Consider the following 17799-nt stretch of genomic DNA (forward strand, 5'->3'; position numbering starts at 1 on the left):
AAGCTGCACTCTTGGGTCTGCTTTTGTGCTTCGTCTGACCTCAGTTCTGCCCTATTTAAAATTTATTCTTTAATAACCCATGTATAAGTATGGCTTGAAAACATCTGAGGCTGCGATTCGATATGAGAAACTACAAGAACTTATCGAAAAATCTGATATTCGACATGCTCTATTTAAGATTTGAAGTAAATCTATTGAGCCATTGTTGTATATCTGCAGATCGTATTATGGCATTGCATATCCTTCTTGTTCTTGTCGCATATGTTTTATCCAAACGAATATACCCACTTCAATGGACACAGGCTATAAGAATAATAAGTTCATATTAAGCACATTAATAAAATGGATTTTAATTTATATGCACATAGGACAGAACAGATTTAAGGAAATAAACGTTAATTCGCCAGGGTAATTAGCGGCAATTTGTAAACTTGGCTTCCGCCCCCAATTTTCCGCATGTTGCGCCGGAAATTTAAACATGTATATGCATGTATTTTTTGCTTGTTTTTATTCCGTTTTTTTTTTTTCCGAAAGTTTGATGTTTAAGTTGGCCAATTTGTAGCTCTGTGGCTTATAAGCCAGCTCCTGCATTGCACAAGCTATTTACTGACCTTTTTGCGCTGTGTACTAAGCAGCTTAAGTTTTGTTATTGTTATGACTGCCGGACCATTGAGGACCATTGACCAAATTGTCCAGGTAGCTAAGCGCTGTCGTCCAGCTAAGACGAGTGTAGCATGGTTTGGTTAATTTTACTTATTGAATAAATAAACCAAAATTATTAAATGCGTATTGAAGCTTGTAGAGGATTTCGCCAGTTGCATTTATATATATGTGAAGAGCTCGATTATGATTAGATAATACGATTAGATATTTGCTGGTTGCGTACAAAATCGTTTAAAATTTTGCATTCAATTCTACGAAAAGTGAAAGCGAAAGTTGTACAAAATCAATCAGAGAGCATTCAGTGAACATAATGAATATTTATTATTACATTTATAACATAGTTCGGATTTACAATAATTTCCGTTTGTGTTTAACATTTAACAAGTACATGCGGTCGACTAATGCAATTCATTTTCAATTTATGATAATTCAACTGAATTAGCGCGATCAAGCATCAAGCACTATTTAAGCATAATTAAAATTGATTTACACACAACATTTTTAAAAATACGCGTATTTTGTCTCTATTCAAGCTGACAAATTCTTTGCAAGTGTGGGAGAAAATTCGGTTTAGTGTGTTGATTAAGACATTTCTTTTTGTTTCGGTTTTTCTTTATTATAATTAAAGTATTTTTTTGGCTTTTGTTAAATTTTTTTTTTTAGCTGTCTTCTCAGCTTCTGCTAACTTCGCCTTTAAAACATTTTTTTTATCCCTACTTCGACTTGAACATCACAAACAATTCTTCTTTTAGCTTACTGAAATACGATATTGGATTCGCTTTTCCCATTTTTTTTTTCTTCTTGTAATTCGTATAATTAAAAAAAAAATTGAATTCCTTAGTGTACGCCGAATGCAATTTTCGCGCCAGCTTCCTTTACCTCAGTGGATGCAACTCGTGCATTTCATTCCAGCAATGCTGCGTCATCATGCGGCGCCTAGTCGAGGTGCCCGTGTTGCGGCAATACTCCGATACTTAAGAAAGAAACAAGAACAACAAGAAAAAGTAGTGAAATTCGTGTGAAGAAGTGCGGAAAAACAGTTGGCAAAGAGTGCCAAGTATAGAGGAGTTTAGAAATGATTGTGCTTTGAGGCGAAAACTCATTAAGTGGAGGCGTCGCTGTTGCCACTCAAGCGTTGTTTAAAACATTATTGACGTATCGACGTAATATGAGCCAAGTGTATGTGTGTCTGTGTGGATGTGGTTGTGATTGAAATGGTGCTATTTGTGCGTTGTTGTGGGGTATCATCACTTTTTAACTATGTTGGTTTCGTTCACAAATGTTTCAATCAATATGAATTGAGCTCTGTTCAATCGCAGCTAAATGTTATGTACTTTTAGCTATGCAAGGCATAACTTAAATCCAGCCAGCGTTTATTTTAAGCCAACATTTTGCTTGTAAACTTACCATGTAAATTCCATTTAACTGGCATTTACTATTTTAATGAATTTAGTTTTTATTCAATTATATGTTGACCAAATATTTTATGCCTTGCATATTTCATGCTGTTAGTTTATGTGTACTTGCTCTTTCGGTTCAGCTTTTGACCTTTAATTTTGTTTTATTTTCCGCTCGTTGTTTGCGTGGTCGGCAGTTGCGATTTCAATTTAGATTTGTATTTGCATTAGCTGCAAAGCGGGTCATAATTTGACCATTTTTTTTTGCGTTTGCCTTTGCTCGTGTGACCCTTACAGGGGATTTGTGACCCTATCAGCACAGCGCAGAGGTCGACCCACTAATTTTAGTCAATTTCGGACCGAGCTTTTATTTAATGCAGTTAAGCTCCTTTAAAATGTAGCATACATTTGGGCACCAGCTTAACTTTTGTCAGTTAACCCAAAAATTGCTTTATACAACAAACAAATTTACACAACTATTTAAAGATTAAATAAGAATTAATTATAAGTTAATTTTCAATAAATACTTGATTGCTGAAGGCATTTTGCTTTGAGCTAAGCGATTGCATTTTTTTGGTGAAAATATTTTTGGCATCATAATTTTTTAATAAATTATAAAATGCTTAAGCTAATTTGAAAATATTTTATTGTCTGTCATTGAGCGTAATATTTTAACGTCTGTCGCCTATCATTTTTTTTTATTTGGGCATATTGTATTTCTAGACAATCTCTGCCAATCAATCATGCACACGCTAGCCAACACACACACACACTTCCACACCTCCACACACGCACACACTTACTGAGTTGGTAAACAACTGCGAAATATTGAGCTGGGCGTTTTGTTGTTTAAATTTATATGTGTATAAAAATGTTCATATTTTTTAGCCTGCAATATGAATTTCTTATGCAAAGACTTTTAGGCGCGTGCTTCTGACGTCAAAAACAAAAGCCGTACTAAAAATGAAAATTGTCACCAGCAAATAATGTTGAATGATAAATTACGAGAACCAGATTCTTAAAGCTTCGCCAGCTGCTGCCTTCTTTAAATGAATTTATTATAAAGTTAATTATAAATTGTCTGCGATTTTAAAGTCAGTTTCAGTCCGGGTTTTTGCAAATGCGAAGTTGATTATCATAAATCAAATGGGCACTTGGCCTTCAAACCTTTTGGCAAACTTTCTATTTATATATTTGTGTAGAAGATTAATGACGACGCTTCCATTTGATTGTCCTTGATGCGTTGGCTTATTGTGCGGTCCCGGGTGAATTATTAACTAAATTATATGGCCAAATAACAAAGAACATGTTATGGCCTGGCCATTACATAAAAGTCAAACACTCAAAAGTCAGAGGGCATTCATATCTGTGTGCTAATGGAAATGTGCGGCATAAGTGCCACGCCCACAATTGGTCTAAGCCTAATTTATAAGCACAGCTATATGTATATATAGAGCATATATATATTTATGCTATTTTTGTTTGTCAGCTTTAATAGCTAAGCAGCCGGAAAGCCTCGAGGGTGTTGCAGTGATTGACGTGCCAGGCAGCATATTGCCGCCAGGATGCGCGTACGTTGAGTGCTCTCTGGGCGATGGCAATATTCAATGGGGGCCAATAGACAAAAAACCGTAATGAGCGGACGCGGTTTGAGTGCCTGTGAGCGCGTACATTGTATGCAGCGCACGTAACACAGGGCGTATGAGCAATACGCATTTAACAAAGAGTGTGTGTGATGTTTGCCTGCCTGTGCATGCATGCGTGTGTGTGTGTGTGTGTGTGTGTGTGTGTATGTGTGTGTGTGAAACTATAGCGATTGCTTTAGCCAATCAAAGTCGTGATTAACTACTGCTGCCCGGTTGAAATTTGCCGAGCAAACACTCATTAAATTGGTTACCACGCGCGCGCCCTTTTGTGCTGAGAAAATTAAAACGCTTCGGAAAATTCGGGGGATGTTTGTGAAATTTGAGCTATACGCAAACTGAATCGAAATTATAACTGCCAAGCTACGTTATTAAGTTCAAAGGGAAATTATGCAATTACTGCGTTGTCTCTATGCTTTTGTTGCAGCCATTTAGCAAAACTGTAGCCTATTGCACTCCTAAGCCTAAAAGCAGTTAATGAGTTATTCAATTAAGATATGTGATTCGATAGTCTGACAGTAGGTGAATGGGTTAATTAGAGGCTTGGCCTTTAGTACATATATGTAACACTTGCGTAAGAATCGTTTTCTTGTTTGTACATTAAAATGAAATTATACAAGAATACAACCTTGTTTTGTGCATTTAGCTTCAGCATTGATTTTATTACCTAAACTCGGTTCAGAAAGTGCAAACAATTATGTTTTATTTTCGACTTCATGCTGTTAAACCTATTAACGAAACTTTGAGCACGCGACGCACTTTTAATCAAATCCCAACTAATCTGCTTTCATTTGCTTTCAATACTTTTACCCACCGCGATTTATTAAAAGAAAAAAATCGGTCCAGAATTTGTATAGAATTGAAGTCCTTGAAGGTTCTGTGAAATTCTAATTCAATATTTGTGCTATAATTTACCATTGGGCAGCTACAGTAAATATCTGTCTTGCTTTAATCCTGGAGTACATAAGGCGAACCGTGGGTTACTGTTTAAACAGTTGTTGACGGACTAACGAACTAAAAGCGTCCGTACTGTAAGCTTTATTGCAGTAGCTGGACAGTAATCCTTAACCTGGCCACCAGCTCTCTGCAGCTTACGAGACTGCGAGCCGCGAGACATATTCATGTGTATGTAAAAAGCAATCCTTACGATTGCGAAAAAGCAAACTGGAGTAGCAGCACAATTTTTTAATAATTGTGTTGGCTGTGTCAATGGCAACGTTAATTTTATTTGATGTAACCAACAGTCCCGAGACCCCGCCTCCAAACACTTGTCTGTTGCCTTGTCACACCTCTGGCATAGGGATGGGCTGTCAATATTTGTATGCAACACACAAAACCTTTTGAATGTTTTGATCCTTTTAACCTTGGCAGCATGACTTGTTGTTATGGCTGTTTTTGTTGTTGTGGCTGCTGCTGTTGTCAGCCATCGTCAGCTTTTAGCATTTCATTTAATTTGATTTAGATTCAACAATTTTGCTGCGCAGTTGCATTTAGCTCCACACGCTGCTAAAAATGCTTCACATTCGCCTTTTTTGTAGCTTCGACAACTCAGATTTATAGCCAAATTAAAATATACATTTTTAATCAAATAATCTTTATAGTTTAGCCTGTATTTTTATGACTTGCAACGTCAATTTGGAGCGCCCCCAATTTAGGCATTCATCAATTATGCAACTTGGGAATATCGTAAAAAGTAAATTTCCCGTTTTGTGGTGGCCTCTCGATTTAAATCTTTAAAATGTGCACAAATATCTCTAGCAATAGATTGCTATTTATTGTTTTAATTAATATAAAGGGCTCGTCAGTTTTTTGTTTGTCTTTTGCCTGATTGACTGGGCACAAAACTTGAAAATGTTTTCTGTGCAACAACATTATGCGGAGTATAAAGCCTTTGGCAATGTGCAGTACTTTTGATTTAAGATGTTTAATATTTTGTGCTTTTTTAAATAATTTATTATCTTGTTTAAAGAGCAAAGCGCTGTGAAATGTAAGATTTGTTACGCCTGTAAGCTAACTATACTCTACTTTCATAGTCTTTGCTTGATAAAGATCAGAGGGAAAGAGAGAATGAAATTGAAAAAAAAAAAATTGTAACTATTTCTACTTCTACTTCTACTTCTACTCCTACTTCTACTTCTACTTCTACTTCTACTTCTACTTCTACTTCTATTTGTACTTGTACTTCTACTTCTATTTGTACTTGTACTTGTACTTGTACTTCTACTTCTACTTCTACTCCTACTTCTACTCTACTTCTACTTCTACTTCAACCTATTGGACCTTTTCTACTCATATTCTATAAATTCGTTAACTGTTTAAAGCAATTCCTTAATTTTCGAGTAAATTAAACAGGATATGGCGATAACACATGCATATATACAAATAGCTGCGAGCAACGTGTATGTCACTCAAGCAATGTTTGTGTTTTAAAATTTGTTTTCTAATTTATTTTGTTGTGTCTGCCCCCTGCAGCTTTTTCGCCATTTCAAGTTAATTATTTTCTTATTTTCGTTATAAAATGTTCATTTCCCTGCATATACTAAGTCGAGATGCTTGGGCAAACGCTTAAGTATTTGCCCCGTTCACTTACCTGTCACTTGAGTGATGCCTTCCCGTTGGGCCGACGAGACGCGCCGGAAAATGCTGAGCACCGCTTTGCTGTAATGCATATGTAAGGAAAGATAATTACGGTAAAGAGCTTTTCAAAATAAAATAAACAAGATGAATTATATAATTTTGAATGATATATGGTAGGGAAATTACAAATGCTTTGAGTACTTACCGAAAATTTTGTCCGCTCACGCAATAAAGCACAAAATTGATGCCAAAATTTGTGATGAAGAACGCATTGAAAATGTACTGCAAAACAATTGTTGTATTCTGCGTTTTGGATGTTTGAGTCTGGGTAGAACGAATATGTTTTTGTTAGTTGATTTTTGGATATGTGAATTATATATCTTTAAGGTTTAGTTGCCTTTAAGCTTGCGCTAATACAATTTATGCAATAACTTGTCGTTTTAATAAACAATTTCCTTAAGATCCCAATAACTTTTTCTTGGTAGACAGACTTTATTTCAATCTCATTAAACCGTGTAACATGTGTTGGCCATAAACGTGTTTTGGTAACCTGTTGAACCTATTCGACAGTTCCAATCGGTTGGCCCGTCAAAAACCCTTCCGCTCAATTAATTTCATGTCGCAATCAATGTTCAATGCCAGCCGCATGTTCAAACAATTTGCTATTCATTCATTCTATCAGCTTTCGAACCTCTGACATGCGCATACCAAACGGCAAAACCATATGAAAAAAAGAAAGCCACAAACGCTTTGACACGCAGGGTTTGTGAAACTGGGAATATGGACCATAAAATACGATTTTTTACTATCTCTGAGTTTATTCAAGCGTATTTTAGTGTGATTTATGCGCTGCCAAAAAACGAAAACTTAAAAAGAAAATTATCGGCATATCCTTTCGCTGGGCACATGATGTCCTATTAACACATGGCCCTTGTGTGTGTCTCTCTCTGTGCGTATGTGTGTGTGTGTGTGTGGGGTGGATAATGCAGTAACCCATTAAAAGGAAACTTATGTAATTAAATCTTGTAAAGTGTCGTAAAGAGCCGGGATTTTATTTTATTTATTTTATTTTGTTTATTCTTTTTACATTTGAGTTCCGTTTTTTACGATTCAACGGTGTCAAAAGTACACAAACTAATTAAAGCTTAATTATATGGCAAAAACATCCACGCACAGCAGCCCCCACACAATCTTTCATAGCCATAGCTTTGCCAGGCATGTTATACATATACATTTGCGTAGCTAAAGCGACGATACCGTATTTAGCGTGCCAGGATATTTAAAATCATTTTTTTTAAAGGCAACTTAAGCATGTCATTCGGATTTTTCATCATGCGTGGAATTGCAGAGATGTGTGCTCTAATTAGATTGCGGAGCTTAGTTTGACTAATCAGGATATTATTTCCTTCCGTCGCTACCTTATATTGTGCTTTTTTGTTTCTGCATGTTTGACCGTTTTCTGATCTATTTCTAACTAAATCCATGCAATTCCTGAGGCGCTAATTATCCAGATATTTACAGATGCCAACCCACAGTGAGGCATGCATTAATAAGATATACTGTATTTGCGTCAAGATATTCTCGTCCTCGCTATAAATAGTGTGTGTCTTTAATCTTGTGTGTGGGCTCCTTTCGGTTCGCAGCACAGATATGGACATTGTTAATTAGTTGCTGATGCTGCTGCTGCTGCTGTTGGCGCAATAATAAAACTTTCTTTATTCTGCTGCAGTTACATGAACTGTAGGACAACATGCTAGGGTTGTGCTATTTATATTTCTTTGAGCTTTTACCAACTGACCCGCTGTTTGCCTAATTCTTGGTAAATTTTAATTAATTATTAAGGGCAACACGTGTAGCGCTGATTTCTGTTGTTGATATTATTGTCACCACAAATTGACACAGTTTTCGAGCAGCTCATGCGGCGTATGCGCAATTTATGTGCCTTATATTTGCTTGGGCTTTTGTTTCGAAATTTGCAAAGTTTTTTGTATTAATTGGAACTCGGGTTATGTTTTTCTTGATGACAATTGTAATTGGATTTTATGCTAGTTAAAACCAATTATTGTCCGGCTTTGCACGGGTCAGCTATATTTATTCAAGTAGTTTTTGCTTGTATTATTTTGAGGAACTTTGCGTATGAAATGATATTTTACAGAGATATTGGAATAGGAGTTGGAAGACGAGAAACAAAACAGTTTCATACAATCGTAGTCACCTATTCCACGCTTGCGAGTGGAATCTCCATGATTTCTAGAGTGAAAAGGTCACCTGTGCATGGATTATCTGTCAGTCAGGACAAACTATTTCATATGTATATAGTTAAAAATTTAAAAAAATTAAAATAGTTAAACTTCTTTTTATGCATGGCAAAAAGTCACGTCTCACAGTCCTATGTTTAGTTCGAAATACTTGTTGAACAGGAACTTACCTCCCAATAAGTTTCGATGCGTAGCAAGCAGCTTGGTAAATTCAGGCAAACAAAAACCGTGGAGACAATGAGCAGCATTTTGGTCACCTTCAATTGCGATGAATTTTGCACCTTGCGGCGTCCTGCATAATAAACGTGAAACGAAAGGAGAGCGTTTATTATGTAGAATGTGCGCAATTACTTTGAAATGATTTAAGTTGACTGCAGAAAAAGTTTGCATTGCGTGCTGAAAGTAACTCTTAAGTAGTTTGCATTTTTACGCTGCTTTGCACGTTATCATATGTTGCATAAGGCTAATTGTTGAGATTTTGTGCGCGCCAAAGTTGGCAGCTAATGGTTAAAGGGAAAGTTGCCAACCTGGATGTGCGAATGTGTGTGCGAGTGTGTGTGTGTGGCAAGTGTGTGGCTGGCTGTCATTTAGTTTAAATGAGCATTATGTCCTGTCAAGTGGCTACAACTAACTGCAACTTTGGTGTCTTACCCGTTTTCTGTGTTATTTCGCAATGGTGTTGAGACCTGGCATCGTGTCGTTGTTGTTGTTGTTGTTGTTGCTGCTGTTCGGTTTGCCGTGACACACTGTGCTGTCCGCTTGGGTGTGTGCCAGTTGACTTTTGACGCCTCAGCGATGCTGAAATGCGATAAGTGGCAGCTGCAACCCCACCGCCAGTTGTTGCATTTGCTGGTACGTTAGTTATCTGAGGCTTCCTGCATGAATACAACAATGCGCATTCGTACTTGATTAGATGAAGATTGCCCTCATAAATATAAAACGCAGACTGCATTTTGTGGCATTGCAATCAGACCATATCAGAAATGATGCCAATATCAAATCAACATTGTACAATACACAAAGCTGCATGCTCCAACTGAATTTTCACTGGGAAATTTTCTATTCAATTTTAACAATATCTACTCACATCTTATGCATTGTCAGTGTGCGTCGAACAGTTGCAAATTTCCAAACGGTGCAGCCGGTGCAGGTATTCAGCACGGTGATGGTTGTAAAGGGAACCGCATAGACAACAATCGAGTCCCAGTAGTTGAAAAGAGCCAGTTGTTCCTGTTAATAATAATAAACAAATTTAGAAATTTGCCTGCACTTGAATTTGTTTGCCTTTTAATCCAATTACAAACAGGTTCAGGCAACACGGCGTATGCGTAATTTGCTTTGTGCGAAACCACAGACAAATCGAATTATTATTGATAGAAGATAATTTAAAATATACATAAAAAAAATACGAAATACAAAATGAAAGTGCAGCTAACGAAATGAAAGGGATCGTATTCGTTTTGGTTTTTTTTTTCGATTGAACGGCGCACAATTCGTTTAAAAATGTGCCTGCAAATTTCCGAGAAGAGTTAACAACGTTTGGTCCATGCAAAAACTCGCTGCAGTGCTTTTGCTTGGCGTAAAAGAAACTTTTAAATAGCATTTTTTTTGGGGTTTAAAAGTTTTTGTTAGTATTTTCGACCCCTAAGCATTTAATAAAAAGATAACTCACCGAGGGAGAAATTTCAAAAGAATTGGAAAAGTGTATTTTAGGAATAGAGGTCCGCTTAAAAGTATTTACTGTAGTTGCAACATTTAAAGAGTAAAAACTGAAGTTTCTGCAAGAATTTTTATTCAATTTAACATGGAAGTATGCTCCACTGTATGTAAGGGTATCTATCTGTTGCTTTTCTATTTCAAGCAATAGCTCTGGGAATATTCCTAGTAGGATACTATTAAACCCATCTAAAAGCTATTTTTGGTACCTTGATTTTCTTTTTTTTAATTTTGTAGTTTCGTTGGCGTTTGGGTTACGCTTTTCTTGGAAAATTGCAATTGTTGCTGTGGATATTCATAACATTCGTTTCTTGTTGCTCTATTTCTGATATTTGAGATTATTTAACGGGAAATATTAAGACTCGACTCTATCGAAAAAAATTGATATTTCCAGCGATGCAATTTAATATGTCTCAATAAAAAAAAACTGCAGACCCACTATAAATATAGCACAACAAAAAAAAAAATATACATATTAAATAAATTTATTCATTTATTGCACACCTGCTGCTGCCGTGAATTTAAATGCCAGCCACAGCAATGCAAAGTTGTTATTTAATATCCGCTTACAGAAATTTTCTATATTGATATTCAGATGCTAATTAAATTCTGAAATGATAGCCTTTCGCGAAGAAATTTGCAATAAATAAGAATTTTTAATTAGCATTTCGCGATATAATGCGAAAATAGAATGAAATAAGATTCAATTGTAACCTGTTGTTGAATTAAGCCATTAAAGCTGCACTAAAATATAGCCAAAGGCTTAATTGACAAAGGTAAAATTACGGATACGACTCAAAGAAATTCCGCTCTACATAGAAAAGCCTAGGGTATTGTCCTGGGAGCTTGGCTTAACCCTTGCTCTCTCTAATATGCAATCAATTAAATCAATTTTCTTGGCCCCTTTTACAATTTGAGCCCATTTAGGGATAAATTCAATTTTATTTTCGTTTCTTATTTATCAACATTTTTGTTATATGATTACTTTTGGGCAGCGTGTCAAGTTGATCAAAGCTTAATAGCTCATACATTTTCAATGAACTGCATGAAAAAAAATGGGTACTTTGTCATCTTGATGGGCGCGGCTTTGTTATAAACTTAACGCTTCAGTTGTCGCCAGGCCCAATTTGGCTAATAGATGCGATCGCTTTTCGGAAAATATGTTTTTTTTTTTTTTTTTTTTTTTGGTGGATGGACATTTTGTTTTGCTTGTTTGACTTGCACTGTCTGGAAATTAGCATTGAATTTCAGGGCCTCCCCTTGTCAGGTATTGTTATAAAGCGTCAACATAAAACGTAATGTAAACAGAAATTCGAGATTTAACGAACACCCAAGCAAATTTTCAGTCAGGACCTTTGCCTTTTGTGTCTGTGTGTGTGTGTGGAATTTTTCCTCTTCTTTTTTTTTTTGTGTGTGTGTGACCACCAATCGGACACGCCCATAACCAATGTTGGATGGGTGGGCACGTTTTGGCTGTGCTTCTTTAGCAATTGTTTGGTTTTCTCCTTTTATGTTGCGGTAGAAAAAAAGTGTCTGCCTTAGTTTCACTTGCGGTCTTTGTACAACGCGCTGGTACTGTATACCCTATACACACAAAGGGTAAGCGGGGAATATAATTTGATGGAATGTATATCTTAAGCTTGTAAAATGATACGGATGTGAAGAAGTATTATGATGTTAAGAGGTATGTTCTTCATATATTTTGGGTAGGATGCGTTTGTAGGCCCCTTTCTAGGCTGAAGTGTCTTCGTTTTATTAATTGAATTTTTATGATGTGCTGGAAAGGCAGTATAATTTTACAATTCTTTTAATGGGCTTAGTTATGCGCACTTTTATGATCAAAAGCTAAACGAACCGCTTGAAGGGCATTCTACATTCGTGCGGGCCAGCTTTTTGTTGTGGTCTAGTCCTTTGGTATGCTGTGACATGCTGCTGCTTTTTGTGTTAAATTTGGGCTACTAATTTGTTGGCTCGCCCTAATAAATTGTCAATTTGCGCCTAACTCACTCAGCAGTTGGCTGAACAAACTGCGCGTTTGATTAATTGGCGGCATTTACGCAATGCTATTATTGGTTCTAAGGATTGTATTTCCTTTTTGTTTTTTTTTTGTGTGGCCAAAAAATGTACGCATTTAGCTGTGGGCTTAGCTTGTTAACAAGTGTTGTAATTTTTTTCTCATCTTTTTCTTTTGGTTAATTGGCCACCAGCAAAGGCAAATTTCTTTAACCAGCGGCAACTTTAAGTGCGCCGCATTCTGCCAAACGAGTAAGCTCTAGTTTATTGCCTATTGAAGCGAGTGGCTATTGAGCTAACAGCCAGACGTTGTCGGTTGGCAAGGCGATTTTTTAAAATTAAAGTTCATGTTCAGAGATAAGGATTTTATCAGCAGCAGAAAATGAACGGAAATCCTTGGCATGCAAAGCAAAAGGTTAGAGAAGTATTTGACGAGTGCTATGCAATACGTATATTTACTCAAGCGTGCTCTGAAATTGGTTTTAATACCCGTTCGCAAAGTGATAAGCGAATGTTGACCGACTGTTAGGTTGAAGAAGAAATGCCTACTCGTGTGTTAAGATTAAATATCTATGCCCACTGGCACGTAAATGTATGCCCCTAAACTATGCAGTACCTGTTTTAATGTCAGTCACAGATTCTATATGCCACAAGCAGACTCTAGCTTGGGGGTATAAATTTCCTGCTGTAGCTGCTTTAATGGCAGCAGCATATAAACAGACTTTTTTTGCCAATTTGTATAAGATTGACGTCAGATAAATTAAATTTATTAATATTTCAAATGGTTAAACATCAATTTGCACACTTCAAGCTTCGAAAGTAGCAGGTAAAGGTGTTTAGACATTTTTATTTGATTTTTTTCGTTTTGATTTATGAATTGTGTGAATTCGTATAAATTCTATAGAGAATGGGATCAAAAAACAATGTCAAGAATTTAACAAAAAATGTATGCGTAAAATGAATTTCAGAGAATTCACAATAGGATGTGGCATAGTCTGTGCTTTTGTGGCAACCTTTTGTTGGCCGTCCTCTTGTAACATTCCTGCCACTATTCAGTGCCAGTTGTTATTGGCAACCCATTTAAAGTCAGACCAAAAAGACACCAGTTTCGGAATTACAAACATGCAATAGAAAAGGTTTTCATGTTTGTTGTGTGAATGCTGGCAGAGAGCAGCTCAGTGATATCACACATACGCCGTGTTGCCATTTAACATAGCATACCCATACCCATACTCACCTTATACGAGGTATTCAGATCGCAGATGGTATCATTCAGCTTGGGACTGTAGACGGGTTTGGCAATCAATATGTAAGGCACACAATGCACACAGCCGGCCAATGTGAGGCCAAGTAAGACGATTTTGGCTCGTCGAACGGTGCACATTATTTGCCGCTTAAGCGGATACATGACTGCTATGAAACGCTCCACGGTGAAGGCAACCACAAACCACACAGAACAGAAGCTGGCCAAATAGCTGATGAATGTAAAGAACTGACAGAAGTAGTTCTGATTGTAGATGTTCACATTGAGGAAATTCAGCCATTGCATGAATAAGCCACACAGGAAACAGGTATCGCTGATGGCCAATGCCGCCAAATAGAAGCTCGATGACAACTTGCGCAGCTTCGTCATAAAGAAGACAAATACGGAGAGTATGTTGCCGATGCTGCCCGTGCAACAGATGATGGGCACATAGTATCTATTCACAAAATCGCTGATGAGGAAGGCAATGTGCAACATTTCCTCGTCCTCAACGGACATATACTCCAAATCGATGCTGATATTCCTGCTGCTATCTGTGGTATAACTGAGAGTTGTTGTCACTGTTGCAGTTGTCGCTGTTGTTGTTGTTGTTGTTGTCGTTGGTGCCGATATGTCCTGGCTTGTGTTTGACATTGCTGTCATTGTGGTCGGTTCATAGGGATTAGCCATAATTGCGTTTGTCCTGTTGTTGCCGCACAGTTGTCAATGGCACTGCAAGTGTCTTGACAATTCTCTTGCTACACTTGGCCTGCGGCCTGTTTATTGCTGACGCTTTGTTGCTTTCCTGACTGAGTGCACAAATCTCTCTGCACTAATATTCCGCGGGCTTGTATTTAATTTTCTGAAAGTTATACAGCAACAACAGAGATAAATAAAAAAATTAAATCAAAACTAATTAGGTGCAGTTTTCAGTTGTACTCAAAATAAATGAAAAGTAAAAAGTTGCTTAATTAAACAAACTATACGAACACAATTTCCGGCGTCGCAGGTAAAAACTTTTCTTTACTGCAAATTTGGAGTAAATAAATAACGAAAAAATATATCTGTGAAATATTTGTGCAAAGTTTTTTGATGAAAAAGTTTTTAAACTATTATTTTTGTCGACAAAAGTTTTTAATTATTATGTTTAGTTCAAGTTAGGAACTGAGTAATGAGTCGTATTTTTTTTATATTTATTAATTGTATTTTTCGGATTAAGTTTTCGTTTTTAATTTTTAACTTTAATGAACTTATGGACAATTATCAAAGAAAATCATTTCATGAAAGTTTTTCACACGTTTCTTATTCGCTTTTATATTTGCTTTGAAAGTTTTTTTTATTTATATATATCCTGATTGCTTTTAGTTCAAACTTTTTCACATGCATCGAAATCGGTCAAGTGCACACCTAAAGTTTTGATTTTCTATGGAAGTTTGACCACAGGTTTTTCGTTTAATTTTTGGATATTTTTTTTTTGGTAAAACTCAGTCCCAAAAACTTGTTCAAGCGATAGATCAACTAATTGCTCAATTCGAGTCGTTGAGGCTTACGTTTGTATTTTTACCGACGGCGCGCTTATGTTTTGTGCCTCAGTTGTTCATTTGTTTGTTCGTTGGTGCCACTCAAGAACCTGCAGCCTGTAGGACATAACGCGCGAAACTAAGCCGAGACAATGGCTGAGGCGGCTTTTTAAACAATTTGATATCCCGTTTCGCCGCCATTGGAAGGCGCCAAAACAACCGCTGAGCTTTTTGCCGCCCCTTGGCGTCGGCGCAATGCCAAATGACGCCATTTCATTCATTGAATCAACAGGTGACCAGGTCAGGGTAAGCGCGGAAGCAACAAGTGAGTCTGCCCCTTCAGATATGTAATTGGACCTTGGGCCATGTGACTGGGTTGTACGAGGTGCCAGCTCTTGTCAACACTGTGTGCTTGTTGTTGTTGTTGTTGTTGGTCTCTCTGCTGACATAGTTTGTAGTAAATAGAAACAGATGTAAGGAACTTCCAGCGCCGGCTTAGAAAAGCTTTTTGGCCCCAATGGAAATGTCAAGCGGAAGTTGCTCACAACATCCGGCACTCAGTTGTGCCCGCAGTTGTTGCCGAGCACTCAACCACAAATCATGGCCGCAAATAATATTTGTGGTTGGTATTGTCTTATTGCTTTATTATAAAACGCTACTCACGTACTCTTGACATTTATTGAACTTTCATTTTTCTCTATTGCCTTTCAGAGGATGACAAAGTGGGCACTCTGGACGAGCTGCTGAGCAGCGCCTATTGTCGTTCGCAACGTTTCCTTTCGAAGCAGTTGGCTCACTTGCGACCCGAACTAACCATGCCCATATTTTCAGGTTAGTTATCCTTAGTGTTTGTCAGACATTCGAACAGCTTTTAATAATTTTCTCATTTGCAGAGATAACGCATCGTTTTCAGAGCGCACGCGAGGATGTGCGCGCCTTGCTGCTGCAGTGTCTGTTGCCCTGGTTGCAAAACATGGAACTGGTAGCCACTAGCGTGCCACCCGCCACGCCGCTCTCCTATATTATGGTGAGCATGCCGCTACTCTATTGTTGTTAGCAGATAGTTTGCATAGCTGAATACATTTTCGTTTGGTGTAACCTGAAATTCTTGGACAGTTAAGGCGGAATTTCTTTGTCGGCTGCTCTCACTGTTAATAGGGTATTAAACCATTAAACATTTTTAAATAGGGTTACTGTGTAACAGGCAGAAATAGGAATCTCCGAGCCCATAAAGCAAGGTTTTCCTTGATCAAGACAACAAGCTAGGTCTACCTAGGCATGTTCGTCAGTCCGCTTGTCTGCTTCGATCTCAGCGACCACAAAAGCTAGGTGAAATGTAGAAAGAAGGTGGCTTTACGTTATGTAAAGGGTATCTCATAGTCGGCCACTTTCGATTAGAGCACTTGTAATTTGTTTAACTTTTGTCCTTTGTTCGCAGTACTTTCCGGATTCTGGCACACGCGGACGCCGCGAGGGCACCGGCTCAACTGAGGCCACAGAAATGATACTGAATAATCTGTTTTATATAACAGCCAAGGTGAGTATGCGTGGCTTTCCAAATACTTTGAATAACTATCTCAATTGCTTCGCTATCTGTCAACAGTTTTCCGATGCACATCCGCGCGATATTGAGGAGCTGTGGGGCACATTGTGCCAGTTCTGGCCGAACAATCTGAAGGTCATACTACGCTATTTGGTCATCATGAGCGGCATGGCCCCCACCGAGTTGTTGCCCTATGTAAGTGCCATAGATTTTAGCCACGTTTCAAGTAGCTTTTGTAATATATAACTTGTGTGGTCGCAGGCTAAACGGGTGGCGCTCTATTTAGCGCGCAGCTGTCCGGATCGTTTGCTCGATGAGCTAATGGCCGAGCTGCAGACGGTAGAGACACTTAATTGTCTCATCGAACGCACTGAAACGCCACCATTTTATAGGCTGACCAGCATGCGAAAGGCTTCGAGTCACAGCGCTGATGGTGAGTCACAGCTGAGAGCTGCTTTGCATCAGCCTAAAATCTTTGCTCTTTGTTTGCCAGGACAAGCTGTGGGCGGCATTAATGATTCGCGCACCCAGGATTTGACTGTGGAGAAGGGGACTATACACACGAAGCGACACAGTGGCGAGGATCCCATTAAAATTGGGCAAGTCGTGATGCCCTAAATATAATTTGAGATATGCAATCAACAGTTTATTTTTCTTTTGTCCTTTAGCACCTGCAAGTCGGACAGCGGCATCCGCGCCTATACTCAGGCAGCTGCCGCTGCAGCCGCGGCTGCCGTGACGCCCATTACGGGGATCAGTCGCCCGCCTCGCGGCGCTGATAAAATTCGCGCTGCATCGGGCCCCTCCATACTGCCACGGCCCGAGGATATACTTATCAACGATCCCGAGCTGCGGCAGGAGGAGAATGTGGAGCTGCGTAACACAGCGGAGGCACCGGCAAATGCGCATCCCCACCCATTACCCATGCCCGAATACGGTGGTTACTTTGCACCGCTTACAGAATTTCTGCCGGATGTCAGTTTACCCATCAGCGGCTTTCATCGGTAAGTTTCAATTGCTTCAGATTAGTTTATTTTGATTATGTATATTGGTATTGACCATATGGGTATGTTTCGTAAATATTGTCCGATGGTAGTCCAATTGTGGTACTTATCCAATCCAAGTGGGCGGCAACACTAGTGAAACCGGCTGGGTGACCGACTCTACAACCTCCCGCCGAAAAGAAAGAAGTTACACCAGCCACAGTGTGATTGTCGTATGTTACC

At 38.3% G+C, this 17799-nt stretch overlaps 2 protein-coding genes across 10 annotated transcripts in view; one reads left to right on the forward strand and one right to left on the reverse strand.

Annotated features, from left to right (window-relative positions):
* Positions 1-17799, forward strand: part of fry (Protein furry) — a 50467-nt gene that overhangs the window by 20334 nt on the left and 12334 nt on the right. For all 9 annotated transcript variants that reach the window (XM_070208020.1, XM_015175795.3, XM_015175792.3 and 6 more), the window contains 7 exons: positions 15742-15861; positions 15924-16057; positions 16469-16567; positions 16634-16768; positions 16835-17006; positions 17067-17172; positions 17242-17577. In XM_070208020.1, coding sequence (XP_070064121.1) covers positions 15742-15861; positions 15924-16057; positions 16469-16567; positions 16634-16768; positions 16835-17006; positions 17067-17172; positions 17242-17577 — 1102 coding nt within the window. The remainder of the gene's footprint in view (positions 1-15741; positions 15862-15923; positions 16058-16468; positions 16568-16633; positions 16769-16834; positions 17007-17066; positions 17173-17241; positions 17578-17799) is intronic.
* On the reverse strand, positions 1010-15150 carry CNMaR (CNMamide Receptor). Its single transcript, XM_002047236.4, has 8 exons — positions 15061-15150; positions 13505-14372; positions 9626-9768; positions 9190-9413; positions 8709-8830; positions 6486-6604; positions 6294-6361; positions 1010-1636 (listed from the first exon to the last, which is right to left on the reverse strand). The coding sequence occupies exons 2-8, from the start codon at positions 14198-14200 to the stop codon at positions 1539-1541; spliced, it is 1470 nt and encodes a 489-aa protein (XP_002047272.3). The 5' UTR covers positions 14201-14372; positions 15061-15150; the 3' UTR covers positions 1010-1538.

This window comes from Drosophila virilis, chromosome 3, assembly GCF_030788295.1.
Source record: "Drosophila virilis strain 15010-1051.87 chromosome 3, Dvir_AGI_RSII-ME, whole genome shotgun sequence".
NCBI classification, from domain to species: domain Eukaryota; kingdom Metazoa; phylum Arthropoda; class Insecta; order Diptera; family Drosophilidae; genus Drosophila; species Drosophila virilis.